The sequence below is a fragment of the Trichomycterus rosablanca genome, chromosome 5 (genome assembly GCF_030014385.1).
Source record: "Trichomycterus rosablanca isolate fTriRos1 chromosome 5, fTriRos1.hap1, whole genome shotgun sequence".
Lineage (NCBI taxonomy): Eukaryota > Metazoa > Chordata > Actinopteri > Siluriformes > Trichomycteridae > Trichomycterus > Trichomycterus rosablanca.
This window is the reverse complement of record NC_085992.1, coordinates 49,701,828-49,729,137: the sequence shown is the minus strand read 5'-3', so window position 1 is coordinate 49,729,137 and position 27,310 is coordinate 49,701,828. Positions and strand designations below refer to the sequence as shown.

Here is a 27,310-nt window from a genome sequence, read left to right as displayed (position 1 = left end):
AGAATCGGATCAGAACTGAAAAACTGTGGATCGGCCCATCACTGGTTTAATGTAGTAAAAGAAGGAGACAGGAGCACTAAACTTCTCTTCATTATTACTGCTCATAAGTTCCTCCACTAATCACGTTCCTCACTCGCTGTTTTACTACAATAAGTCACGTTAAACGTTGTTTGTACGACCTGAGTCGCTTTTACAGCCTCATATCAAACACTTCGTCTCATTGGAGGAGCTTTGAAAAGGTCAGCGGCAAAATGGGTCAAAGTTCAATCAGGTGAACGTTCGCCACACTATAGGAAACAGCGGCACAGATATAACAAAATAACTTTGAGGGAACATTCCAATACAACGTTCCCACAACCAAAATGGAACGTTTGGGGAATGTTCTCAGAGCGTAATTTTGTTAGCTGGGATGGTCGCTCAGTGAGGTTAAGATACTGGACTAGTAATCTGAAGGTGGGTAGCACTGTCGCCTCACAGCGAGAAGGTCCTGGGTTCGATCCCCAGGTGGGGCGGTCCGGGTCCTTTCTGTGTGGAGTTTGCATGTTCTCCCCGTGTCTGTGTGGGTTTCCTCCGGGAGCTCCGGTTTCCTCCAACAGTACAAAATATAACCAGTAACTACCTGTTCTGTCATGAATGTAACTAAAGTGAGTAAAACATGATGTTAAAACCCTAATAAATAAAAAAATAAATAAATAAATAAATAAATAAATAAATAAAAAAATAAATAAAAAAATAAAAAAATAAATAAATAAAACATGGTGAGATTTACACCCTCCACATCGGTAGGTGTCAGTAGAAGACTAATATTGACGGCATATAAATACAGCTAATCCTGCTCACTGCTGCCTGTGCTGAATCTGTCATCTTTACACGTTCGGGAAACTAATTCATGTATAAATAAGGTAATTATTTTACTTCGTGAAACCTCGTTTATTGTGTTAGTAAAACGGTGGTATCAATATTAATCTAAATAGCTCGTGGACCGGGGAAAGAGAAGAGCTAAAGAGCTAAAGCTAACATGCTAACTGTTAGCATGGTGGTATTAGCAGTAGGTTTGCACATATTTACATTGTATTGAGCTTCAGCTTTAACCAATAAACACACTTTCTTACACATTCTACATCACAATAACCTATTTATATCAAATATTATATATGTCACCATTCATATAATGTGTTATTATTTAAAACTGATTATATCTTATACTGTACAGCATGTGTAATATGATATATACTGATGGGTCATGTAGATCTGGGTTTGTTCCTCGCTTCTATTTACAGATTGAGGGGTTTTGCATGTTCTCCCTGGCTTTCCTCCGGATACTCCAGTTTCCTCACCTTCCCAAACTCAGCACGTCATTTGCCACTCAGCACTTAGTAGCATTGAGTCAGGTAGATCACTAAGAACAGATATTTTAAATCAAATGTATATCCTGTTACATTAAATAGATATGAAATGTATGTCAGTGAGTTTTCTTTGGGTTCCTGCTCATGTTGGGTTAGAGGGGAATGAACAGGTGGATAAAATAGCAAAACAAACTTTAAAACACAAACACACTGAGTTGCAGATTCCAGAGGCAAAGATATACATTAAAAAATATGGCAAAACAGCCTGGCAGGAATATTGGGATAGAAGTGAAACAGGAAGACGTTTATACAGAATACAAAAAAAATAGACTCAGGTAGAAGGACAGGCAGGAGCCGGAGGGGGGAAACCGTAATAACACGCCTAAGAATAGGGCACTCGGGTCTAAATCACACACTAAAGATAATAAATAAACATGGTACAGGAAATTGCATAACAAGAAAGAAATAATTTTTTTCAGTCCTTGGAAATGGCTCAACATTACAGTTTTACACTAGCTGGACACTAGCTTACACAGAGCGACCTGTCCAGGCTGTATTAATGACCCCAGTCTGCACAACCTAAGTAATGTGTTACTAAAATCAGTGATTAACGAATGTATGATGATAATGTGGTTTATGTTACGCATATTCATCCCTCTGTTTCAGAATTATTTATTCATCATTAAGGAATTTCTTTATGTGCAGGTGTCCACATACTTTAGATCAAATAAAACAATATAGAAAAATGTATACTATGTACGCTATGTACACAATGTTGCCAAAAGTATTCACTCACCCATCCAAATGATTGAATTCGGGTGTTCCAATCACTTCCATGGCCACAGGTGTATCAAACCAACCAGTGTGGTGGAGGAAGGATTATGGTGTGGGGGGGGGGTTTCAGGAGTTGGGCTCGGCCCCTTAGTTCCAGTGAAAGGAACTCTTAATGCTTCAGCACACCAAGAGATTCTGGACAATTTCATGCTCCCAACTTTGTGGGAACAGTTTGGGGATGGTCCCTTCCTGTTCCAACATGACTGCGCACCAGTGCACAAAGCACAAGCTCCATAAAGACGTGGATGAGCCAGTTTGGTGTGGAAGAACTTGACTGGTCGATAGAACACCTTTGGGATGCCAGGCCTTCTCGTCCAACATCAGTGTCTGACCTCACAAAGAACGGTCAAAAATTCCCATAAACACACTCCTAAACCTTGTGGAAAGCCTTCCCAGAAGAGTTGAGCTGTTATAGCTGCAAAGGGTGGAACAACATCATATTAAACCCTATGGATTAAGAATGGGAGTCACTCAAGCTCATATGCGTGTGAAGGCAGACGAGCGAATACTTTTGGTAATATAGTGTATAAGCGTAGACTAGAGACAAATAAACAGCACACTATCAAACTTTACGTGGAAAAAAAGTGTACAGTACACCCACAAACTTCAAGTAAAAATTGTACGAGGGATCTTCAAAATGTTTCCGCACTTTTATATTTTGGTTGGAAACGGTGGGGGGGGGTTGACATGCAATTTTTAGCGCAAAATCAGCAGTAAATAATAAAGTAACCAAACAATTATTTTTTTCACCCACAGGAGACATATCTTATTAGTCTAACTGACCACACACACACACACAGGTTTAATGTTATCCAGTTTAGTCTGAAAAAAACTTAAAAAGAGCCTCACAGTGAAGATAAACCGAAAGCAACAGCGTGTGTGTGTTTCTTTAAAAAAACGCTTTGTTCACAGTGTCGCTTTAAATGATTCTGATTCAGGAGTCGAATGTGACGCGTAAGTTTCTCTCTCCGTTTTTACTGTTATTAATAAATGCTGTGGTTTTAAATAAACACCAGCTACTACAGAACATTTTGTGTGACTTTCTTACATTAAAAAGCTTCATTAAAAAGCTTAATTAAACCGCTATTACCACAGAGTGATCACCGAGTCAGACTCGTTCCGTCTGTGGAGCTAAAAGTTCTGATTACCCTAAAAGTTCAGCAGATGATCCTGAACTAATGAATTTGGTCATGAATAAACTTTTGCCTCTGATTGGCTCTGTAACGTTTTCTGTTCTCATCTACATCACAAGTAAGAACCGCTCACGATTTACCAAAGTGAACCAGGAGTTTATATAACGTGCTGATAGAATCGACTCAGATGTGACCGGGTTGAATTATCTTTTTAAAGTAAATATTACAATCAGCAAAATTGCATCGTATGTATGATGCACAACGTTAATGATGTTATTTTAAGAGCTTTCACGATGGTTTCTGTACGATGGTTGATGAATGGTGATGTGATGGTTCGTGTTTTGTAGCTCAAAGTCTGGATCGATCCACTGAGCTGTTAACTTAACGTGATCTTTATATATCAAGTGATCGGATCGGCTACATTTGGGAAATATCGTCCGATCGTCGATAGCATATTTTGATTGAAAATCGGCCGATATCGATTTAAAGTCGATCGATCGTCCCATCTCTAACATTAACACATAATTAAAACACACTTTTACAATACAATATATCGTAATGTAGTCAGGAAACTAAGTCTACAGGAATTCGTCTGGTTTGTGTGTCACTGTCCGTTGAATCGCGACCCTATTGCAGTTTTTCGCAGCATCGTTCAGTGTCGCAGATCTAGCCTAAAGACTCGGACTCGCATTTTGTGACTTAAGTAGAAGTGATTAAAACTACTACATTTGATGCGGGCGGCACGGTGGCTAAGTGGGTAAGCACTGTCACCTCACAGCAAGAAGGTCCTGGGTTCAATCCCCAAGCGGGTGAAGTTTGCATGTTCTCTCCGTGTGTGTGTGGGTTTCCTCCGGGTGCTCCAGTTTCCTCCTACAGTCCAAAAACATGCAGTCAGGTTAACTGGAGACACTGAATTGCCCCACAGGTGAATGTGTGTGTGTGTGTGTCTGCACTGCGATGGACTGGCATCCTGTCCAGGGTGTTACTGTGTGCCTTGCGCCCATTGAAAAGCTGGGATAGGCTCCAGCAGCCCCCGTGACCCTGACTGGATAAGCGGTTAAGACTTATTACTTTGTTAGTTTGATGATGGGGGTTATAATGTGTCAATACTAGAGATGGAACGATCGATCGGCTATAAATCGATATCGGCCGATTTTTAATCAAAATATGCTATCGGCGATGGGCGATATTTCCCAAATGTAGCCGATCCGATGGTGTGATATATAAACACCACGTTAAGCTTAACAGCTCAGTGGATCGATCCAGACTTTGAGCTACAAAGCACCAACCATCACATCACCATTCATCAACCATCGTACAGAAACCATGGTGAAAGCTCTTCATGACCTAAAATAACATCATGAACGTTGTGCATCATACATAGTTCAGGATCATCTGCTCTGACTGACAGAAAACTTTTAGCTCCAGAGACGGAACGAGTCTGACTCGGTTACAGATCTGTGCTAATAGCAGTTTAATGAAGCTTTTTAATGTAAGAGAGTCACACAGAATGTTCTGTAGTAGCTGGTGTTTATTGAAAACCACGACATTAATTAATAACAGTAAACACGGAGAGATAACCGAGAAGAGAAACTTACGCTTCGCTTAAAATGAATCGACTCATGAATCACTTATATCGATACTGTGAACAGAGCGTCTCTCTTAAAGACACACACACGCGTCAATGCTTCTGTCACCGGTTTATCTTCACTGTTCGTCCTATTTTTAAGGTTTTTTCAGACTGAACTGTATCACATCTAACGTGCGTGTGTGTGTGTGTGGTCAGTTAGACTAATGAGATATGTCTCACGTGGGTGAGAAATGAATTGCTTTAGTTTTAGAAGTAAAAAAATCTCGCAAAAAGAAATCGGAGATCGAAATCGGCGTCAAAAACCCCGATCGGTACATCTCTAGTCAATAAATTTTGAAAAAAGTAATACCTTATTAATTTTATGGTATAATTTGACCAAAGGCAGGGATTTTGATAGGTTATGATGATTTTCTACAGTCCCTGAGTTTGGAATATTGGCTACATTCTAAACAAACACGTTATTTGACCATATTCTCATTTTTACTGTATAAAATAAAATCATACATGAATCACTCAGTCCATCAGTGATTATATTAGTGATTAATGTTTCCTTCCTTCATCCAAACTAACCAAACTGTCCTCTGGTGTTTACAGCTCTCAGGAGTTAAACACGACGTCTCCATCTGAGGTTTTTACTAAATCTGTAGCTCAGAACAGAGAGGAGAATGCCGGACGCCCTGGTCGTCGCCTTTCAGTCCCAGCTGTCCGTCATCATGGAGACGATCCTCAAGTCGGCCATGATGGAGATCAGCAGGCTGGTGGAGGACAGCTTCATGGAGGAGGTGGCTCGAGGTAAACAGGAGCTGGAGCTGCTCCTGCGCAGGCTGCAGTTTTCTGAGAGGAAGCTGAAGGAGAGGGAACGGAGAGGACGGTGCGCAGACTGTGGTAGAGCCGCGGGGGGCGGCGAGAGGGCTGCGGAGAGGCCGGCGGACGCGCTTACAGGTTATATATTATATAACTATAACTATATTATAGCTGTGGAGAGATCTGATACAGATACGGTCAAAAATATGATCAAAGGAGGTGCAGATTTACTTTTCTGCATTGCTTTACAGATTTTTAAAGAAAAGAGCCACATTTCACTACAGTCCTTAAATTACACTTAAATTAAATGATAGAATAAACAGAAGCTACGATACACAGCGCAGCTGCCTGAATAGTTGAATGTAAACCTAGAACATCCAGAGATGGTGCGAAGCTTCATGTTCTGTCTCAAAGGCGAAAATTCCCCCGAGTCGTGTTTTTAGCTGCTTTACTCTTCCACATCTTGGACATTTTGACTAAGCGATTGCTAACTGAATTGCCGTAGGATTGCTAGGACGCCTCATAGTGCAGATTAACCAGAAAACATGAGACACTTGGACGCTACGCGAATGAAAAGCACTGTACTGATGCACCACGTTGTTGTGCAGCAAATGGTATACATCCGAATGTAGCAGCCGGATTTCTAGTGAAACATCCATTCCTGCATTTCAGGCCTGCAACACATTACAAAAAAAGTTGGGACAAGAGCAATTTAGAGCGAGTAATGAGGTGGAAAAAACGAAATGATGATGTGATTTTAAACAGGTGATTGTGATCATGGTTTGGTACAAAAGCAGCATCCAGGAAAGACTGAGAGTCTCTGATGAGTAAAGATGATCAGAGGATCCAGTTTGTCCACAAATGTGTGAGAAAATGATTGAAATGTTTAAAAACAATGAACCTCAAAGAAAGATCGGAAGGGATTTGCATGTTCTCCCTCTACAGTGCAGAATATCATTAAACCATTCAAGGAATCAGGAGGAACTTCAGTGTGTAAAGGTCGAGGGTGCGAGCTTAATCTGAACGCTCGTGATCTTCCATCCCTCAGACGGCGCCGCATCAAGAACCTCCACTCAACACTAGCTGATATAACCACATGGGTGAGGGCGTGGCTGCAGAAGAAAAGGGTACGGGTACTTGACTGGCCTGCCTGCCTGCAGTCCTGATCTGTCCCCAATAGAGAACATTGAAAGGAAAAATGAAACAACGACGACCCCCCGTACTGCTGCACATCTTAAGACGTGTTTGCAGGAAGAACGAGACAAAATAAAAGCTGAAACACTAAATCACTTGGTCTCCTCGGTGCCAAAACCTCTTTTAAGTGGTGAAAAGGAACGGCGACATTACAAAGTGGTAAATGCTTTACCGTCCCAACTGTTTTTGGAACGTGTTGCAGGCCTGAAATGCAGGAATGGATGTTTATCAATAAATGAAATGAAGTTGAGCAGATAAAACATGAAATATCTCAGGTTCATCCTGTCTGACATCAAATAAAAGTCAAAGTCAATGTAAGAAACTCTGCGTTCTTTTATTATTTGCTTTTTCCATTACGTCCCAACTCTTTCAGATTTTGGGTTGTATAATACAAACTACTAATGAAAAGAAAATACGAATTGTCAGCTCTAAATGTGTCTGCAGAGATCGATTTAGTAGTATTTAGTAGTAGCTCGATAATAGTAGTATGCTGTAGTATTTTGGAGATACTGCCATGTCACAATATTTAGCCACTACATAATAATGCCGATCTCAAAACCTACTGCTAGTCTGTATGACCTTAAGTTGAGTTACAACATGATTGAACCATTTGAAACTCAATGACAACTCTGGGGCGGCGCGGTGACTCGGTGGGTAGCACTGTCGCCTAACGGCAAGAAGGTCCTGGGTTTGAGCCCCAGGTGGGGCGGTCCGGGTCCTTTCCGTGTAGTTTGCATGTTCTCCCCGTGTCTGTATGGGTTTCCTCCGGGAGCTCCGGTTTCCTCCCACAGTCCAAAGACGTGCAAGTGAGGTGACTTGGAGATACTAAATTGTCCATGACTGTGTTCGATATAATCTTGTGAACTGATTGCAACCAAAGTGTAAAACATGACGTTAAAATCTTAATAAACAAAAAAACAAACTTAATTTGATGCCCTTGTGATGCGTTATATTGACACCACGCAGGGAATAGTGTTCAAGGTGAGTTCGTCCATGATGAAAAACTAAGGAGCTGCTCACAAAATCTGAGAGATGAGATCAGATAAGATGATTTTTAAGACCTTGAACATCCCTAGAGACACCATTGGGAGTACAGTCGGGATGTTTCAAGATTATGGCGCAGCAGAAAAAGAAAGAACAACATTTTATCAGGAAAACAAAGATATGCCTGTGACTGCAAAAGACTTACAGGACGACCTGATAAAGGCTGGGACAAATGTGTCAGTGACGACCATGAGAAGATCATTTAACAACCGAGGACTTTATGGTTTGACTCCTGACCAAGAAACGCAGGACGGGCTGACTGGATTACACCAGAAAAAATGAGTATAGGTTTGTAGAGCTCTGGGACACACTTCTATGGCGTGACGAATCCAAACTGGAAATGTTTGGCTAAATGGATCAGCAGTTTGTCTGGCACAAGAATGGCGAGGCTTATTACCATTCATTCATTCTCTTATCCACTTATCCAATTAGGGCCCGGTTGGGGTGCTGGTGCCTATCCAAGCTTTTCAATGGGCGCAAGGCACACAGTAACACCCTGGACGGGACGCCAGTCCATCTCAGGGCAGACACACGTACACACCCGTTCACCTATAGGGCAATTCAGTGTCTCCAATTAACCTGACTGCATGTCTTTGGACTGTGGGAGGAAACCGGAGCTCCCGGAGGAAACCCACGCAGACACGGGGAGAACATGCAAACTCCACACAGAAAGGACCCGGACCACCCCGCCTGGGGATCGAACCCAGGATCTTCTTGCTGTGAGGCGACAGTGCTACCCACCAAGCCGCCGTGCCGCCCGGCTTATATTATTCCAACAGTCAAGCATGGAGGTGGGTCAGTGATGATGTGGGGATGTTTTTCTTCTGGAGGAACTGACAATCATGGATTGACAGAAATGCCAAGGTGTTTGGTGAACCTTGGTGATAGCTGAACTTTCCAGCAAGACAGTGATCCCAAACACACTTCCAAATCTACCAAACCTTGGTTAAGGAATCAGTTCTGGAATATCCTGGAGTGGATCCTCTCAGTCTCCAGATTAATATCCCGTAAACGTTGGTGGGATTTAAAGAGTCGCAGCAAGAAATCCATCAACCCTCGATGAGCTGGAAGCTTTTGCACGAGAAGAACGGGTGAAGATTCCACAAGAGAGGCGTCAGAAGCTCGTTAGCACTTACAGAAATGTTGCACCAAGTTCTGAGACTTGCGGTTGAATAATCAAGCACATGGACATTTGTCGATGTGGCATTCAGCAGACGCTTTTATCCAAAGTGACTTACAGTTTTGACTGAATACAGTTTAAGCAGTTGTGGATTAGGCGCCTTGCTCTGCAACTCTCTAAATACCAGTTCAGTATTTTTACCACCGAGTTATCACTGCTCACCCATTACATGTGATTTCTCCCCCAACACAGCTCTATCTTCACAGCAGAAGCCCACGCCATTCTCCTGGCCGTGAATTACATTCAGATAAGCCCGCACAAGTTGTTCTTAATATGTTCAGACTCCAAATCTTGCTTACAAGCGCTGCTATCCCTCCAAACGGATCACCCAGTTATCTTAGAGCTCTTAGCTACAGAGAAAGACCTTAGAGAACGCGGAATCTGTCACTTATTGTTGGATCCCCATAGGGCTGCAACTATCGATTATTTTTGTAATCGAGTATTCTATCGATTATTCCAGCGATTAATCGAGTAATCGGATAAGAAATACTTTTGCTTTAATAAAGAGCAAAATCAAATACTTATTAGATTAAATAAGACATGTTTCTTAAACCAAACTGTACATTTGTATTCCTTGCATACAGGACAGTTTAACATTTTTTAAATGCAAAAAAAAATAAAAAAAAAATAAAAAAAATTACTTTTAAAATGTAAACAGGCAACCTGAAACATCAGGTCATCAAGTCATAAATAATAATAAACCAAAATACATGAACATAAGCCTGTAATTTGTGCAACTTTCAAAACTCAAAGTTTCAGCTACAGCTCACGCAGAACATAAAGCTTTAATATTTTGTTGGGAGGTTTTGTGGTGTTTGTAGGATAAAAATTGTGTCAGGATTGTGTCTCTAGATGAGGTAGATCTGGTGTGTGTGTGTGTGTGTGTGTGTGTGTGTGTGTGTGTGTTTGCCTAAATCTTCATAAAAGCCTGTGGTGGTTGAAAGGAAGTAAAGTCAGTAAACATGAGTAAAGTAAACACGACGCTCTGATGGTGTGGATGTTCTACTGAGTTTTAGTTTTATCAGCTTAAAATGATCTCAAACTTTCTGTGGTTTTCTCTGTCCAGTCTCCTCCTGTTCGCTATTTTCTCTCTATATTTTGCAGTCCGCGCTATCAAATCTCGGCTGCGTCCTAAACTGGTACGTTCAGTTCGCAGGAGCGGCGAACGTGTCCAAATACGTAGTGTTCATTAAACTGTCCGCAAAAAGAACCCGGATCAAGTCCTGTTAAGTTCTGTTTATGTTTAAGATATTTGGGACGCAGCCCTCAGATTCTTCACGTCACCTGCACACAGCGTTAAACACGCTGCGCAAAAGTGAAAGTCGTCCGTGTAAAACACCGTGAGCTGTATATGGTTGTGCGGATTAAACGATTCCTCGATGCAAAAAATTTGAATCGATGATTTTTAGTAATCGATTTACTCGAGTTACTCGAGGAATCGTTTCAGCCCTAGATCCCCAGCCACTGCAATATCACAGGCAACGTAAAAGCAGACGACCTGGCAAAGAAAGCTGCAGAAAAACAGATCACCTGGTGCTATGTCCCACCCACCGATGCCCTCTACACAGTCCGATTACTTTGTAAAAGCACATGGCAGGAGGAATGTAATCGTAACGCAGCCAACAAACTGTACGAAATCAAGCCACGACTGGACAGGACCTCTACCCAGTATCCAGTAAAAAGACACGACCAAACGGTGTTAACGAGATGCCGTATAGGACATTCAGCCCTGACACACAGACGCCTTCTCTTGGGGGAAGATGCGCCAAACTGCCAGTACTGTGGATCACAATTGTCAATAAAACATATCCTGACAGAATGCCAAGCCATCGAAGATACCAGAAAAATATTTTACAGAGACACAAATATGAAAGACCTCTTCGAACGCAAAATCCTGAATTCTTTGAATGACCTAAAGATTAAAAGCCACATATAGTACATCAACTTTCACTTAAACTTGGTTTCGAACCCACCTCTAATGCCATGTACATAGCCTAATTGAGCTGGAATGGCAATAAAGACAAACAAACAAACATGTGATTTCTCTTGTCCGGCTTTATATAACGCACTGTGCGATATCATTTGAACTCTATGCCAGATTATACAATCAGATTCTCTAACCACAGACCTGCTGTTGTGCAGTCATGGCACGTCAATCCCAAAATCACGCTGGCACAGTGGTGGCGGTGAATTATAAATTCCTCCTCAGCTTTGTTTTGTGTCCAGTTTTCTCAGGGTGGACTTCAGACCCACCAAGATCCTTATCAGGCAGCTAATTAAAATATATAAATAAACAAAATGCACTTTAAAACTCACACTGATAACCTTTGATTAATGGTGGCCTATTGATAGGGAGTTGGGGATTTGTTTTCATTTCCCACCCATGAAATCACTTGCTTTATCCAAAACATGGACCACGAGGCAGCTGAACATCTTAGGACAGGTTGCAAACTAGAGAACTACAGTACATGTGGGTGTAAATGTGTCCCTATTTACCCCAAATATCTCGCCGCATGCCCACATAACCTGACCCTGACTGTACTTGGCATCAATCATTATAAGGAAACTCCTCATAAACAGACAGGAATTAAATAAACAGGACAAAGGAAGGGGAGAGGAGGGAAAACGGCACAAAAATTGAGTGCATAAAAGCTTAAGGTAATCCATTACTAATACTGTAGGGTTAGTATTAGTAATTACCATATTTGAAATGGCTCATCAGGTATTTTAGTAATAAAATTTGTGCCGCTATTAAACAGTTTTTCTAAAAATAACTGCGTGAACTGTATGAACTCTGGGTGTCGCTCTCACATAAAACAAATCTAAAACTCTCCCGTCTTCTTTCCCCCGACTCAACACATTAACGTTCCCCTGTTTTTGGATAAACGCGGCGGCTCCAGAGAAACGAAAAACTAGACAAAGCCTACAGACACTAGGCAAAATCTGTTCATTAATCACTCAAATAAAAAGCAGGGGCGAGAAGAGGAGGGCTGTGCACTTGTCGGAAGAGGCGTGTACAGTGACGTGCTCTCCTCAGATGCAATCTGGTATCTCTCAGCAGCGGAAGACAAAATTGAGTCGCTAAATCAAGAGGAAAATGGGGATAAAATGCATAAAAAAAGAAAAGAATATATATTAAAAAAAAGTGTAGTGGTATTGCACATGTACAAAGAACAGTATTATTGCACAATCTCTAAAGTTTTGCACTTCAGTTTAATCAGTTAATCGTTTAATACAGTAAATACAGTTTAGTATAAGTTTATGGTTTCATGTTTCTTCAGCAGCTGAAACAGGAAAAAAACGCATTAATGTCGTTAATCAAACTTCTCTGTGTGTTCCACTGCAGGTGAAGATGCTTTATGCTTCAGGCTAAGTCTGAGGGAACAGTCAGAGAAAAGAGCTCCGTTCAACGAGGTCTGGAGATCTACAGAAGCTACAGACGAGGACTCGTACAGCCCCACAGACACGCACAATCGGCACGCGGTGGACGTGCATGAAAACGGCAAGAACAACAACAACGTCCTGCCTAACGTAGCCATCATGAGAATCCAAGAGCCGAGAGTCAGTCCACCAAGTAAAAAAACAGACCTGCTTCAGTCCTTCAGACTGGAGGACGTGAAGGTCACTGAGCTGGCATCTTCTCCTGGGCGTGGCACTGTGAAACCGGAGCAGGAGCCCGATCCTAATCCAGAATCGGTGGAGATCAAGGAAGAGCAGGAGATGCTCCCGGTGTGGGACTTCAGAGACGATGAGGGTCCCGCGGAGGCCGATCCGAATCGTTCGGGGTCCTGGGATCACGATGAGACACAGGTAGATCATTTTCCCAATCTGTCCGATCTCGACGTGTCCGATCCGTCCTCGCATTTAACGTCCTGTAGCGCACAGATATCGCAAAGCATCATCTGCAAGGTCGAGCCCGGTCAGTCGGATCTGGTTCACCTTTCTTTGGCTACCGTGCCTGACCGGTATGAAAACGGACGCTCCTTTGACCTCTGTCCGGGCGAGAAGCTTTTCCCGCGTCCGCATCATTTCCATTCCGATAATCCGCCGGCTCACCCGAGGGCGTACGCGCTTCACCTCGCCGCCAGACGCCTCCGGTGCGCGCAGTGCGACGAGACCTTCGCCGACGACCACGGGCTGACGGAGCACCACCGCCGGCAGCATTCCAAAGAGCGCCCGCACGTCTGCCCGACCTGCGGTAAAGCCTTCACCCGCTTCAGCAACTTCAAGCAGCACCTGAACATCCACACGCACGAGAAGCTCTTCAACTGCACCCAGTGCGGCATGAGGTTCAAGCGCTCCACCCACCTCCGGGTCCACCTGAGGAGGCACACCCGGGCGGGGAAGAGCACGCCCTGCGGTCACTGCGGCAAGAGCTTCGTGTGCACCAAGCAGCTCAAGGGTCATCTGCTCAGAGCGCACGGGATGGAAACGGACTGAACGCGGTCCGGCGTGCACGATCTCAATCGTTCCTCTCCACCAGTTGCAATATCCAGATTCTACGTTCATCCTAATCATTAAATTAGATCAAATTACTTAGCTTTCATTAAGTTGCATTTTGTGTCGGGGGTGGGCAATATAACATAAAACGTATCACGGTCAGTCAGTGCCATAGCCACCATAGCCATACATGACCAGAAGTCCTAAAGAGCATAACCTACCCTTCTTTCTCTGTGAATTTGGGCTGAAGAGATACTAGCAGGCTCATGTATACAGAATATCGAGGTTATTGTGTTCCACTGGCTTCACTTGTTAGTTAGTAGCTGAATTATTTAGGAAAGGATTAAAAGATAAAAAGATCCTAAACAGATAATAAAGGCAGCACGGTGGGTAGCACTGTCGTCTCACAGCAAGAAGGTCTAGGGTTCGATCCCCAGGTGGGGCAGTCCGGGTACTTTCTGTGTGGCGTTTGCATGTTCTCCCCGTGTCCCCGTGGGTTTCCTCCGGGTGCTCCGGTTTCCTCCCACAGTCCAAAAACATGCCACCAGGCCGAATTGTCCTATAGGTACCCGGCCGCTAGATGCACAGACCAGTGTATCGAAGTGCCGGTCCCAAGCCCGGATGAATAGGGAGGGTCGTGTCAGGAAGGGCGTCCGGCGTAAAAACTGTGCCAAATCCCGCCGGCGACCCCTAACGGGAAGAAGCCGGGAATGCCGACCCCGCAACCGAGAAACGGGACAAAGGCTGAGGAACCAGAAGAAGGAATTTCCGATTCCCGATTGTGAATCTGCAGCCGCTCGAGAACCCTCGATCTGATCAAGGAGAGCCGGATCACCACACACCCCCTCAGACACGTTTCCAATCCGTGGCCACTTCTTATCACCTGCTGGGTCAGTGTTGGGTTCCCACACGACATATCACTTATTGGAGAAAAATATGGGGTCCTAACAATCACACAGGAGAAAGGCATTTTTAGTTTTGTTCTGTTAAAAATGAGAATCTTTACATTATTATAAAGTTCTTCATTCATTTTGCTTCACTGTGTATTGTGCTGTGTTACATTAATACATACAGTCCATAATACATACAGAAAAAGTTGAAACACCCCTGGTCAGATTCTATTTATATTTAAGTTTTTCATTATATAAATCTAGCTATTTATTTATCTATATATATTTTTTGTTTGTTTGATGTTGAGCGGTAACAGATTTAACTGTAAAACCTAGAAGCTGACATGTGCAAGCGGTTTAATATCTTTGTTTGCACAAATATTATGTTAAAATATAGAAACCGTGCACTAAAAACAAATAAAATCTCATATTCAGCTTTGTTCCCCATGACTGCGTATTAGCTCCACTGTTCAAATGTTCGATTTCAAGTATAAAGTCGAAATTATTTGGGAGCATCTTAGTTTAGACGGCCACGACCTGAAAGTTCTGCTTTAACAAAAATCTGGTTCTCAAATCATTGTTGTTACAGTGGCCATAAAATGCAGTTGTAGTTCCCTGTAGAGATTGTATGAATGAATTTTTACTTAAAATACAGACCAGTCATAACATTATGAGCACTGAGAGGTGAAGTGAATAACACTGATTATCTCTTCATCATGGTACCTGTTAGTGGGGGGGATATATTAGGCAGCAAGTGAACATTTTATCCTCAAAGTTGATGTTAGAAGCAGGAAAAATGGGCGAGCGTGAGGATCTGACCAAATTGTGATGACTAGACGACTGGGTCAGAGCATCTCCAAAACTGCAGCTCTTGTGGGGTGTGTCCCGGTCTGCAGTGGTCAGGATCTATCAAAAGTGGTCCACTGACGCACGTGGGGAGGGAAGGCTGGTCCGTGTGGTCCGATCCAACAGACGAGCTACTGTAGCTCAAACTGCTGAAGATGTTAATGCTGGTTCTGAAAGAAAGGTGTCAGACTCCGTGCCTCGACGGGTCAGGGCTGTTTTGGCAGCAAAAGGGGGACCAACACAATATTAGGAAGGTGGTCATAATGTTATGCCTGATCAGTGTAAAACAACAACAAAAAACACAACAAGGCATGGCATGGAATTCCATCAGGGTGGCCAAACCTTTGCATAGTTGTATTTCTTTTGTCTTTTATCCATATGTGTTTATCAGGTGCTTACCTGTCAAAAATAAAAACGAGGGATGTGTGTCTATCTGCCCATGTCTGTTTTTACTTAGAAGAGTTTCAAACCCAATTAATTAAACTTAATTAATTAATTGTTAAAAGGCCTGTAATCGTTTTAAAAGGCGTTTGGGCGACAGCGGTCTATTACGCTTCTGAAGAGGGAAGGTTGGCCAAAGCCTGGCATGGATTGGCGCCCTGTCTTGGGTATTCCTGCCTTTCGCTCAGTGTTTTCTGGTAAAACTAATCCTGCTGTAACCCTGATCAGCATAAAGCAGTTCATAAAAATGTAAATTTAAAAACCATATAATTATAATTTGAAAATTATATAAAAATATTAGATATTTTAATAGTGTAACATTTAATGACATTATGTGCATTTATTGCATGAATTAATATAAAATGATGAGAATTATTTCAAACCATTTCTCTCCCTAAAGTATGTGGACATCAGCCGCTTAGGTGGCGCAGCGGTAAAAACACACGCTGGAACCAGAGCTGGGATCTCGAATACATCGTATCGAATCTCAGCTCTGTCTGCCGGCTAAGGCTGAAAGGTCACATGAACAACGATTGGCCTGTTGTTCAGATATGGGCGGGATTAAGCCGGATGGGGTCTCTCTGTCATGACTGGTGCAATTACGACCTCTGCTGGCTGATTGATGGTGTCTGCACAGAGACGGGAAAAGATCAGGGTGTGTCTCTCCGTACACAACGCTGAGCTGCACTGCACTCGTCAAAGTGCAGGTGATAAGATGCATACGGCTGCTGCCCACGTGTCGGAGGGGGCGTGGGTTAGCTTCGTTCTCCTCAATTAGAACGGGAATCGGCAGGAAGCATGATGCGATTGGATGCGCTAAAAGGGAGAAAGAGGGGAGAAAATGCAGTTACTCAGTATTATTTGTATACATGTACATCTTCATACATATGAGTCCTGGTCTGTTACGTCCACCATCTGACCACTTATCAGTCCTGTACATTAACTCAATGATTCATGTTTTGGTCCAGACTTGGGCCAGTGCATTTCTTAAGTTGATTTTTGTTTTGTTATGCTCAGTTTTTCATTTCTTATTCTTTCCGTAGTCACCCGTGTTTTTCCACGAAACCCTTCATTTGTGTAGCCGTGTGTTTACATGCAACATGCAAATCCGTCAATAATTCCACTAATAGCTCGATGGGAATAGAACACGTCCACGTTTACACTTTAATCGGAATAGAACGAGTCTGATAGAGTACATTTCGAATACAACTTCTGTTTAATTGAACGAGGTGGGTGATAATCCGTTAAATAGAAGAATAATCACCATGTAAACACCTACAGTACATCACATTACACTTCTGACCGGAAAGTTTAAATACGTTCTACACGTGTGCAAATTCAGCGACTCTTTCTTATCAGTCTTCACTGTGCACATTCATCCAGAGGTATCGGGGTCGACGGTGGGAACGTAGTAAAACGGCATCATTTTAAAGCAATAAAAAAAAAAAAAAACACTAAACGAAAACTCAGGTCACGTCCTGCTGCTCTTCTTACTCTGACTGGACTCGTGTACACTAAGCGGTACTCTACATGTGAGCATCATTTTGGATGGGATTATTTGTAACGTGCATGTCGACGCAGATATTTATCAGATCGTTGAGTAGAGTGAACATGTGAACACCCGAGTCTTCGTCTATCGTCAGAATGAATGGATTCAATCAGATTTGACCGAAGTCTTTTGGTAGATGTTGTAATATTGTAATATTGATACTGTCCTGCCCACCCCTGCGTACTGAAATAATGAAAGCTAATGAAAGAGCACCTTGTTTGTTTGTCAAATATTCATGTGTTCACTTGTGTCTAATCCAAAGACGTTTATAAAAATGACAGATTATTAAGCAGTTATTAAACACTTACCCTACGTTCAGGCCGGCAGTGATGCGACACGACAAAACGACCGGCTGTCGTTAGTTTTTACTTAGCGCTGACAGTTTCTGATGACACGTTTACTAATACCAAGTTCACACTACATGACTTTCCAAGTGGCCGGGTCGCTGTACAGTTCACACTACACGACTGGATCTCTTGTAATCGGGAGTCTTTCTAGTCGGTGTGTATTTCACACAACACGACTGATCGGCGATCTATCACCAACTGGAATCACAGGCGAGCTTCTCTGCTCTCCCAAACTACGTTCTGTCACGAAAACAAACATGAGAAGTGACGAGGAGTTTAATGATATCACGTCCAAAAATGCACGTCAACAAGTAGCGAGAGATCAAAGTTTGTGTGCTGATGTGCAGCGTAAAATCAAGGAGGAAAAATAAATGAATCTGAGTGAGCAGCATGGATTGTTCTGTAGTGAGTTGGAGGTTAATAAATTTTTTGCAATGCAACGCCACCAGCATTTTGTAAAGAATGATCAGGTCAGAAATACTGTATAAAACTTGTGTGTGTGTGCTGATGTATTCTGATATAAACTATATTACGCCCCTGTACCACGTATTACACTCCTCCCCCGCGTTTCTCCTCACCCTGTATCTTGCGTTCTAATTGGCTGGTCGACAAAGCGCTCACTGCCAGTCGGCCGACTCGGATTCAGATATCTGACATGCTAGAAGTCTTGCTTCGGTCGCCGAGCGCTCGGATCGAGTTGTTGAGTAGTTCACACACACCGATTGAGAGCCGAGCGAACGCTGTGTTGCTCCCGAGCCGGTAAATCTAGCGCCGACCAGTCGCCGAGTGAAAATCAGGGCAAAAAACGTGTAGTGTGAACTCGGCATTAGCAGAAAAGTTGAGCAAAGTTTAACTGTATTTATGCGATGTGATGATTATCAAAAGGAATTGGGCATTAAGCAGTGCGGTACACAGTTTTCAGGGCTCTGTTTTTGGTTCCTAGATAATCGTTACAACTAGAGATGGAGGAGAAACTCACTGTCGTAAACAGACGGCAGCAATTGCAAAGAACAGCCATAGTTTTCTTATTGACTGCACAGACAGTGATGGGCTACACAGGGATGAAACCTATAGACGAGCGATTTACCTCCAGGATTTTTATTTTTAGTGGTAAAAACTTTGTGAAAAGGAATCTGATTTGTGATCAAATACTTTTTGCTTGCCAGTAAAGTACTCTGTACCACCACGGAATATCCTGTTTTTGCTCAGCTTCAGTAAAACCACGACAACCAAACGATCAGATGCGATAATGACACTTCCGTTGTAAACACAGGACGATGACTAGGCTCTTCCTAAGTTCACAGGAAAATGTGCTTCATATTTTATATACAGTGTATCACAAAAGTGAGTACACCCCTCACATTTCTGCAAATATTTGATTATATCTTTTCATGGGACAACACTATAGACATGAAACTTGGATATAACTTAGAGTAGTCAGTGTACAACTTGTATAGCAGTGTAGATTTACAGTCTTCTGAAAATAACTCAACACACAGCCATTAATGTCTAAATGGCTGGCAACATAAGTGAGTACACCCCACAGTGAACATGTCCAAATTGTGCCCAAAGTGTCAATATTTTGTGTGACCACCATTATTATCCAGCACTGCCTTAACCCTCCTGGGCATGGAATTCACCAGAGCTGCACAGGTTGCTACTGGAATCCTCTTCCACTCCTCCATGATGACATCACGGAGCTGGTGGATGTTAGACACCTTGAACTCCTCCACCTTCCACTTGAGGATGCGCCACAGGTGCTCAATTGGGTTTAGTCCATCACCTTTACCTTCAGCTTCCTCAGCAAGGCAGTTGTCATCTTGGAGGTTGTTTTTGGGGTCGTTATCATGTTGTAAAACTGCCATGAGGCCCAGTTTTCGAAGGGAGGGGATCATGCTCTGTTTCAGAATGTCACAGTACATGTTGGAATTCATGTTTCCCTCAATGAACTGCAGATCCCCAGTGCCAGCAACACTCATGCAGCCCAAGACCATGATGCTACCACCACCATGCTTGACTGTAGGCAAGATACAGTTGTCTTGGTACTTCTCACCAGGGCGCCGCCACACATGCTGGACACTATCTGAACCAAACAAGTTTATCTTGGTCTCGTCAGACCACAGGGCATTCCAGTAATCCATGTTCTTGGACTGCTTGTTTTCAGCAAACTGTTTGCTGGCTTTCTTGTGCGTCAGCTTCCTTCTGGGATGACGACCATGCAGACTGAGTTGATGCAGTGTGCGGCGTATGGTCTGAGCACTGACAGGCTGACCTCCCACGTCTTCAACCTCTGCAGCAATGCTGGCAGCACTCATGTGTCTATTTTTTAAAGCCAACCTCTGGATATGACACCGAACACGTGGACTCAACTTCTTTGGTCGACCCTGGCGAAGCCTGTTCCGAGTGGAACCTGTCCTGGAAAACCGCTGTATGACCTTGGCCACCATGCTGTAGCTCAGTTTCAGGGTGTTAGCAATCTTTTTAAAGCCCAGGCCATCTTTGTGGAGAGCAACAATTCTATTTCTCACATCCTCAGAGAGTTCTTTGCCATGAGGTGCAATGTTGAATATCCAGTGGCCAGTATGAGAGAATTGTACCCAAAACACCAAATTTAACAGCCCTGCTCCCCATTTACACCTGGGACCTTGACACATGACACCAGGGAGGGACAACGACACATTTGGGCACAATTTGGACATGTTCACTGTGGGGTGTACTTACTTATGTTGCCAGCTATTTAGACATTAATGGCTGTGTGTTGAGTTATTTTCAGAAGACAGTAAATCTACACTGTTATACAAGCTGTACACTGACTACTCTAAGTTATATCCAAGTTTCATTTCTATAGTGTTGTCCCATGAAAAGATATAATGAAATATTTGCAGAAATGTGAGGGGTGTACTCACTTTTGTGATACACTGTATATATACAGTATGTATTTGTTTATTCATTTTTTCCCCTTCCTCTCTACTGATGCTGACCCCCGCCCTGATTGAGGAGAGCGAGACCGAGGCTAATTCATATGCAGATCAGCCTTGTGTACAGAGAGCCACACCCTGATCAACACATTATCTCTTGACATTGTGCAGGCACCATCATCAGCCAGCAGAGGTCGTAATTGCATCAGTTATGAGGAATCTCCCTTCCACTCCCACCCTGTCTGAACGACAGCCAATCGTTGTTTATGTAGGCGCCCAGCCCAGCCTGATGGCAGAGCTGAGTTTCGAACCAACGAGTTCGAACCAAGAGCCACATTTCACGGCAGTCACTGAATTACACTCATACATTAAATGATAGAATAAATAGAAGCTACAACACACAGCACAGCTACTTTAATAAGTGAATGTAAACCTAGAACATCCAGCGACGGTGCGAGGCTTCATGTTCTGTCTCAAATAAAAAAAATTCTCGTCCGTGTTTTGACCCCCCCTTTTTGCATCCACAGAATTGCTTGTTAGTTTTCCAAACTCAGTTACCCAAGTTGTGTTTTTAACTGCATTACACTTCGACAATTTGGACTAAGCAATTACTAACTGAATTGCTGTAGGATTGCTAGGACGCCTCATAGTGCAGATTCACCAGTAAACGTGAGACACTTGAACGCTGCATGAATGAAAAACGTTAAATCACTAAACACAAACATTAAAGTTTGAATTGTATATCGCACAGGAAATGTCTTACGGTCCGTGATGCAAATTTTATGGCCTTGAATTAGGTAGGACCTTAACGATGAGCGATCAGCGATTCTGCCGACAAGAAGCGAAGAATCGCTGCCGGTCTGAACGTTAGTGCTGGTTCTGAATGCTTGCAAAAAATAACCACTAGCAATATTTATTAACGTTTTATGTTCAGCTATTTTTGTTTATGCATTTTCTCCCCTTCCTCTCCACTGATGCTGACCCCCGCCCTGATTGAGGAGAGCGAGACCGACTCATGCCCCTTTGTGTGCAGTAGCCGAGCACCTGCACAAGGCGAGTTCATATGCAGATCAGCGTTTTGTACGGAGAGCCACACCCTGATCAATGCATTATCCCTCGACATTGTGCGGACACCATCAATCAGCCAGCAGAAGTCGTTAAAGTTACCCCGAGTCGTGTTTTAGCTGCTTTACTCTTCCACATCTTGGACATTTTGACTAAGCGATTGCTAACTGAATTGCTGTAGGATTGCTAGGATCCCTCATAGTGCAGATTCACCAGTAAACGTGAGGCACTTGAACGCTGCATGAATGAAAAACGTTAAATCACTAAACACAAACATTAAAGTTTTAATTTCACAGCGAGTTGCATACGAAGCAAAGAATCGCTGCCGGTCTGAATAGTTTTACGTCTCAATAATATCTGAAGTCTTGAGCTGTTTCTGAATGCTTGCACAAAATGATAACTAGCAATATTTATTCATGTTTTATGTTCAGCTATTTGGCAACACACTTGTGTATTTCCTGTTATTATTAGCAAGTTTGTCTGTTGTTATTGTACGTTAAAGGCCTGTTGTTGTTTTAGAGAATCTGTTCGGCCACTATCTGGCCAAAAGTATATAGACACCCGACCATGAGCTTGTTGGGCATCCCATTCCAAAGCCATAAGCGAGAACATGGAGCCGTTTCTTCTTACTGGAATGGTGTGTATGTTCGATTATAATAAACGACAAAGAGCTGGCTTGCAATTCTTCCAAACCCATAAAACGACGTCTAAATGGACTTTGCTCTGTGTGCAGGGTTACATTGTCAAATCAAGTTAAATTTATTTGTGTAGTGCTTTTTACAATAGACATTGTGTCAAACTAACTTTATAGAATCCAGGACTTGACAGACCAAAACTCCTGTCTCGCTGAAACACGGAAGGGCTTTCTCCAAACTGTTACCACTAAGTTGAAAGCATATTAATTGAACTGTAATTAATAGATGTGGTTGAAACACATGAGCTCAATAATAAGAAGCGGTTTCTACATACTTACTTCTGGCTGTATGAATCGAGACTGAAGTGTTGGTTTGATGAAGTAACTGGACGTAACTGCTCAGAAGAACACAGACCTGCTGTGGAATATGTGAGAAGTGACTGAACCCAGATCCGGGATAAATAAACAGCGTTCTGGATTCTGGTTGGACTAAACAGGTTACAGATGCGTGACTCAGACCTGTGGGAACTTCCAACAGCCAAAACATAACAGTGGTGGTTTGTTGTTCCTTGTGGGTTGGGGCCTTGACGTGTGTGGTGCAGACACAGCAGCACTGCTGGAGTTTTTAAACACCTCACTGTCACTGCTGGACTGAGAATCGTCCACCAACCAAAAATATCCAGCCAACAGCGCCACGTGGGCAGCGTCCTGTGTCCACTGATCTAGAAGGTCTAGAAGTAGACCGACTCAAACAGCAGCAATAGATGAGCGATCGAGCGATGAGACGGGTTTGAGACGTTTCGAGTCGTTTTCTCAGCAGTCGCAGCAGTTTTGTGCTCCAGTCTGAGTAAACTGGTGTAAATCTGAGTAAATTGGTGGTCCTGTGGGGGTCCTGACCACTGAAGAACAGGGTGAAAGCAGGTTAATAAAAGCATGCAGATAAACAGATGGACTACAGTCAGTAATTGTAGAACTACAAAGTGCTCCTATATGGTAAGTGGAGCTGATTAAATGGACAGTGAGTGTAGAAACAAGGATGTTATCGCTGATCAGTGTATACGTAACTGTTCTTAATCAGATTGATTTGCCTGTTTGTCTTCAATAATAGCTTTTGTGACTCCAAAACTTGTAATGTAATGCTGTCATAAATAAAACACATATTTTATTCTGTTCAAGTCTTCTGTGTGTTTCTTCTTCCTGATCAATAATCATAATTAAATAACTAATGCTTTAACATTTCTAAAGTAACTGTTATCAGAACAGATGAAGTTCAGGAACTGATTCTGTGTTGTGTCTGTGTTGTAGCCGCCCCAGAGGAGTCCGGAAAACCCTCCGGGAGACCCGACCACGACGTGTTCCACCAGCAGACAGAGAACGTTCAGTGTAAGTCCATATATTAAAAATATATAATCGCCGCTCAGGTGGTGCAGCGATAAAAACACACGCTGGAACCGGAGCTGGATCTCGAATACATCGTATTGAGTCTCGGCTCTGCCTGCCGGCTAAGGCTGAGCGGCCACGTGAACAACGATTGGCCTGTTGACCAGTTCAGATATGGGTGGGACTGAGCCGGATCTCTCTCCCATGACTGGTGCAATTACGACCTCTGCTGGCTGATTAATGGCGCCTGCACAGATATTAAAAAAGAGCGCTCTCAGGGTGTGTCTCTCCGTACACAACGCTAAGCTGCACTGCACTACACTGCATACGGCTGCTGCCCATGTGTCGGAGGGGGCGTGGGTTGGCCTCATTCTCCTCAATCAGATTAATTCAGATCTCAATAAAATTAAATCTAGACTTCTTTTTTTGTTCGTTTCTGTGAGCAGGTGGTGGCGAGAGAGATCCTGATGCAGTTTCAGGTTTGGCAGAGGGCCTCCTACAGCAGGAACATCGAATGGGGCCCGATTACAGCAAAGGTTTAATCAGAAATGCAGTCCTTTACTTACACCATGGGTCTGTCTGAAAACAGGGAGGGATCTTCAATAAGTTTCCTCACTTTTATCTGTTGGTTATAAGCGGTGAGGGTGGGAGGAGTCGTAACCGGTCGTGTCTGAGAGATTCTTATAGACCAGATTTAGCTCCATCTGATTTCCACCTGTTCGGACGCTCAGAGAAGCTTTAAGGGGACGAAGATTTTCATGTGATGATGTGAAAGCAGCAGCGCATCAGTGGCTACAGACTCAACCAAAAATGTTTTTTGCTGACGGCATTAAAAGGTCGGTACGACGCTGGAAAAATGCATCGGAAGGTGACGATGTAGAAAAGTTGTTTTTAAAATTCTTAATAAATAGAGTTTTAAAAGTGCTGAAACTGTTTGAAGAACCCTCGTATAATTGACTGTAATAACTGTAATATAAAATGACATGTACCACGGTAGAGGTTTCTGATGCTGATTTTGATGCCCCCCCCCCCCCCCCCCCCCCCCCCCCCAATATAAACGCTTCGTCTGTGCTTGTAGATCATTTCTGCTTTACCGTATTTATCTGGGAGGGAAGCAGAGGTGATCGTTCGGTGTACGAAGATGCTGCACAATCGCAGAGATTACCTGAGACGAAGGGCCAAGGTAACGTACAGTTTAGTATTAGAGTGTGTTCCTGAAAGCTCTTTCATGCTGGACTGTACACTAATCTACAGAAACTCCTTCGTCCCCAGAGCTTTTATGTTTCTTTGTTTTTTGTTTTTGTTTTTGTTTTTTTTTGGGGGGGGGGGGTAACTGAAGACTGAATGTATCAGGATTGTGGCACGTGTGTATATAATTGTGTGTGTGTGTGTGTGTGTGTGTGTTTGTGTGTGTGTGAACATCTGCATCTCTTTGCACTGTGAATCACTATCATTTATACCTTACACTGTATACCAATTACATCTCCATATGTACCCACCATCTGTCTGTCTACCTCTCTATCTGTCTATTTTACTGTCTGTCTGTCTGCCTATCTATCATCTATCTGTCTATCTAACTGTTTATCTATCTTTCTGTATATCTCTCTGTCTATCTATCTGTCTGTTTTTAAATATATGTCTATTTATCTATGTATCTATCTATCTATATGTCTCTCTGTCTCTATCTGTCTGTCTTTATATCTATCTGTCTGTCTATCTGTCTTTCTGTTTAGACACAAGCATTGCTGCAGTAATTCAGGCAAAAGGAGCCCCAACTAAGTATTGAGTTCTGTACATGCTCATACTTTTCATCTTCATACTTTTCAGTTGGTCTTAAGTAATATTCTAATTTTCTGAGATACTGAATTTGGGGTTTTCATTAGTTGTCAGTTATAATCATCAACATTAAAAGAAATAAACATTTGAAATATATCAGTCTGTGTGTAATGAATGAATATAATATACAAGTTTCACTTTTTGAATGGAATTACTGAAATAAATCAACTTTTTCATGATATTCTAATTTTATGACCAGCACCAGTATATATATATGTCTTTCTGTCTCTGTCTATCTGACTGTCTTTATATCTGTCTGTCTGTTTGTCTGTCTGTCTGTCTTTGTCTGTCTGTATGTCTCTCTGTCTATCTGTCTGCTTGTTTTGTCTATCTATCTATCTATCTATCTATCTATCTATCTATCTATCTATCTATCTATCTATCTATCTCTCTCTCTCTCTCTCTCTCTCTCTCTCTCTGTAGATATATATATATATGTCTGTCTGTATCTATATATCTGTCTGTCTATCTGTCTGTCTGCTTTTATATTTATCGGTCTGTTTTTATATATCTCTGTCTCTCTGTCTATCTAATAGTAGTAATAAAATAAGAATGAAGATGTATGTCTTTTTGTTGACAGGATGCGTCTCTGGACATAAATGCTTTACAGATGGGACACAGATACTTTCTACATCTGCACAGAGAAAACATTTAACATGTACTAGAGAGGAAACTGCTGGAGTCTACAGCTGTGATGTATTTATTGTTTTTTAATAGTTTTGAATAATTTATTAGATTTATTTATTGTTAAACAGCAACGTAGTAAAGTCGAGGCCAGTTTTCTTTAGTCAGTCAAAGAAATTATTGTCTCTTTTTACATGTTTATGTAAAATACCTATTAAAAACATTCAAATCCATGTGTGTTTAGTTTTTCTTTTTAAAGCTGGTGATGATGCAGTGGTGCAGAACTGAGTTTTGGTGCAGAGAAAGTTACTGTTTCAAAAAAAAAGAAGAAGAACAAAGTGTGGATTAAGCTTTTTGTTTACAATATTGACTCAAATACCAGCCTGTATAACCACATATTAGTGCTGGAGAAAAAAAACAACAATGCTTTTGAAGGTCATCCTAAAATACAGACACGAACTTAATTAATACTTCATGATATGTAGTGAGAATAACATAGAAACTGGGAATTAATCCGAGCGATTTATGCAGTTTATGCAAATTGGGATCAAAACGATGTGCTGTTTTACACCGACAAGGCATAACATTATGACCACTGACTGGTGAAGTGAATAACACTGATTATCTCTTCATCACGGCACCTGTTAGTGGGGGGGATATATTAGGCAGCAGGTGAACATTTTATCCTCAAAGTTGATGTTAGAAAAATGGACGAGCGTGAGGATCTGAGCGAGTTTGACGAGGGCCAAATTGTGATGGCTAGACGACTGGGTCAGAGCATCTCCAAACCTGCAGCTCTTGTGGGGTGTTCCTGGTCAGTGGTAAACCGGCGACAGGGTGTCCGATCCAACAGACGAGCTACTGCAGCTCAAACTGCTGAAGAAGTTCATGCTGGTTCTGATAGAAAGGTGTCAGAATACACGGAGCAGCACAGTTTGTTGCGTATGGGGCTGCATAGCCGCAGACCAGTCAAGGTGCCCATGCTGACCCCTGTCCATCACGCCAACAATGGACACGTGAGCATCGGAACTGGTGCGTGTGCGTCGCTTACCTGGGGAACACATGGCACCAGGATGCACTACGGGAAAAAGGCAAGTCGGCAGAGGATGAGCAACGTTCTGCTGGGAAACCTTGAGATTGGGACTCTGGAGTTCCTCAACACCCAGAGTTCTGTTTCTTCTTCCATTCACAGTACATTGCTCACTCTAATAAAG

At 42.6% G+C, this 27,310-nt stretch overlaps 1 protein-coding gene across 5 annotated transcripts; it reads left to right on the top strand.

The window, feature by feature from the left end:
- The first annotated feature begins 336 nt into the window (after positions 1–336).
- Positions 337–26,312, top strand: si:ch73-109d9.1 (zinc finger protein 394). 5 transcript variants are annotated; one of them, XM_062996268.1, is made up of 8 exons: positions 337–902; positions 1,281–1,391; positions 5,499–5,846; positions 12,473–12,936; positions 23,562–23,639; positions 24,083–24,172; positions 24,715–24,819; positions 26,053–26,312. In XM_062996268.1, the coding sequence occupies exons 3-8, from the start codon at positions 5,570–5,572 to the stop codon at positions 26,125–26,127; spliced, it is 1,089 nt and encodes a 362-aa protein (XP_062852338.1). In that variant the 5' UTR covers positions 337–902; positions 1,281–1,391; positions 5,499–5,569; the 3' UTR covers positions 26,128–26,312. The 5 variants fall into 5 exon arrangements, with proteins under 5 accessions (XP_062852338.1, XP_062852339.1, XP_062852335.1 ...); XM_062996269.1 differs by lacking the exons at positions 24,715–24,819; positions 26,053–26,312 and having other exon boundaries at positions 24,083–24,655; XM_062996265.1 differs by lacking the exons at positions 23,562–23,639; positions 24,083–24,172; positions 24,715–24,819; positions 26,053–26,312 and having other exon boundaries at positions 12,473–14,600.
- Positions 26,313–27,310: the final 998 nt, after the last annotated feature.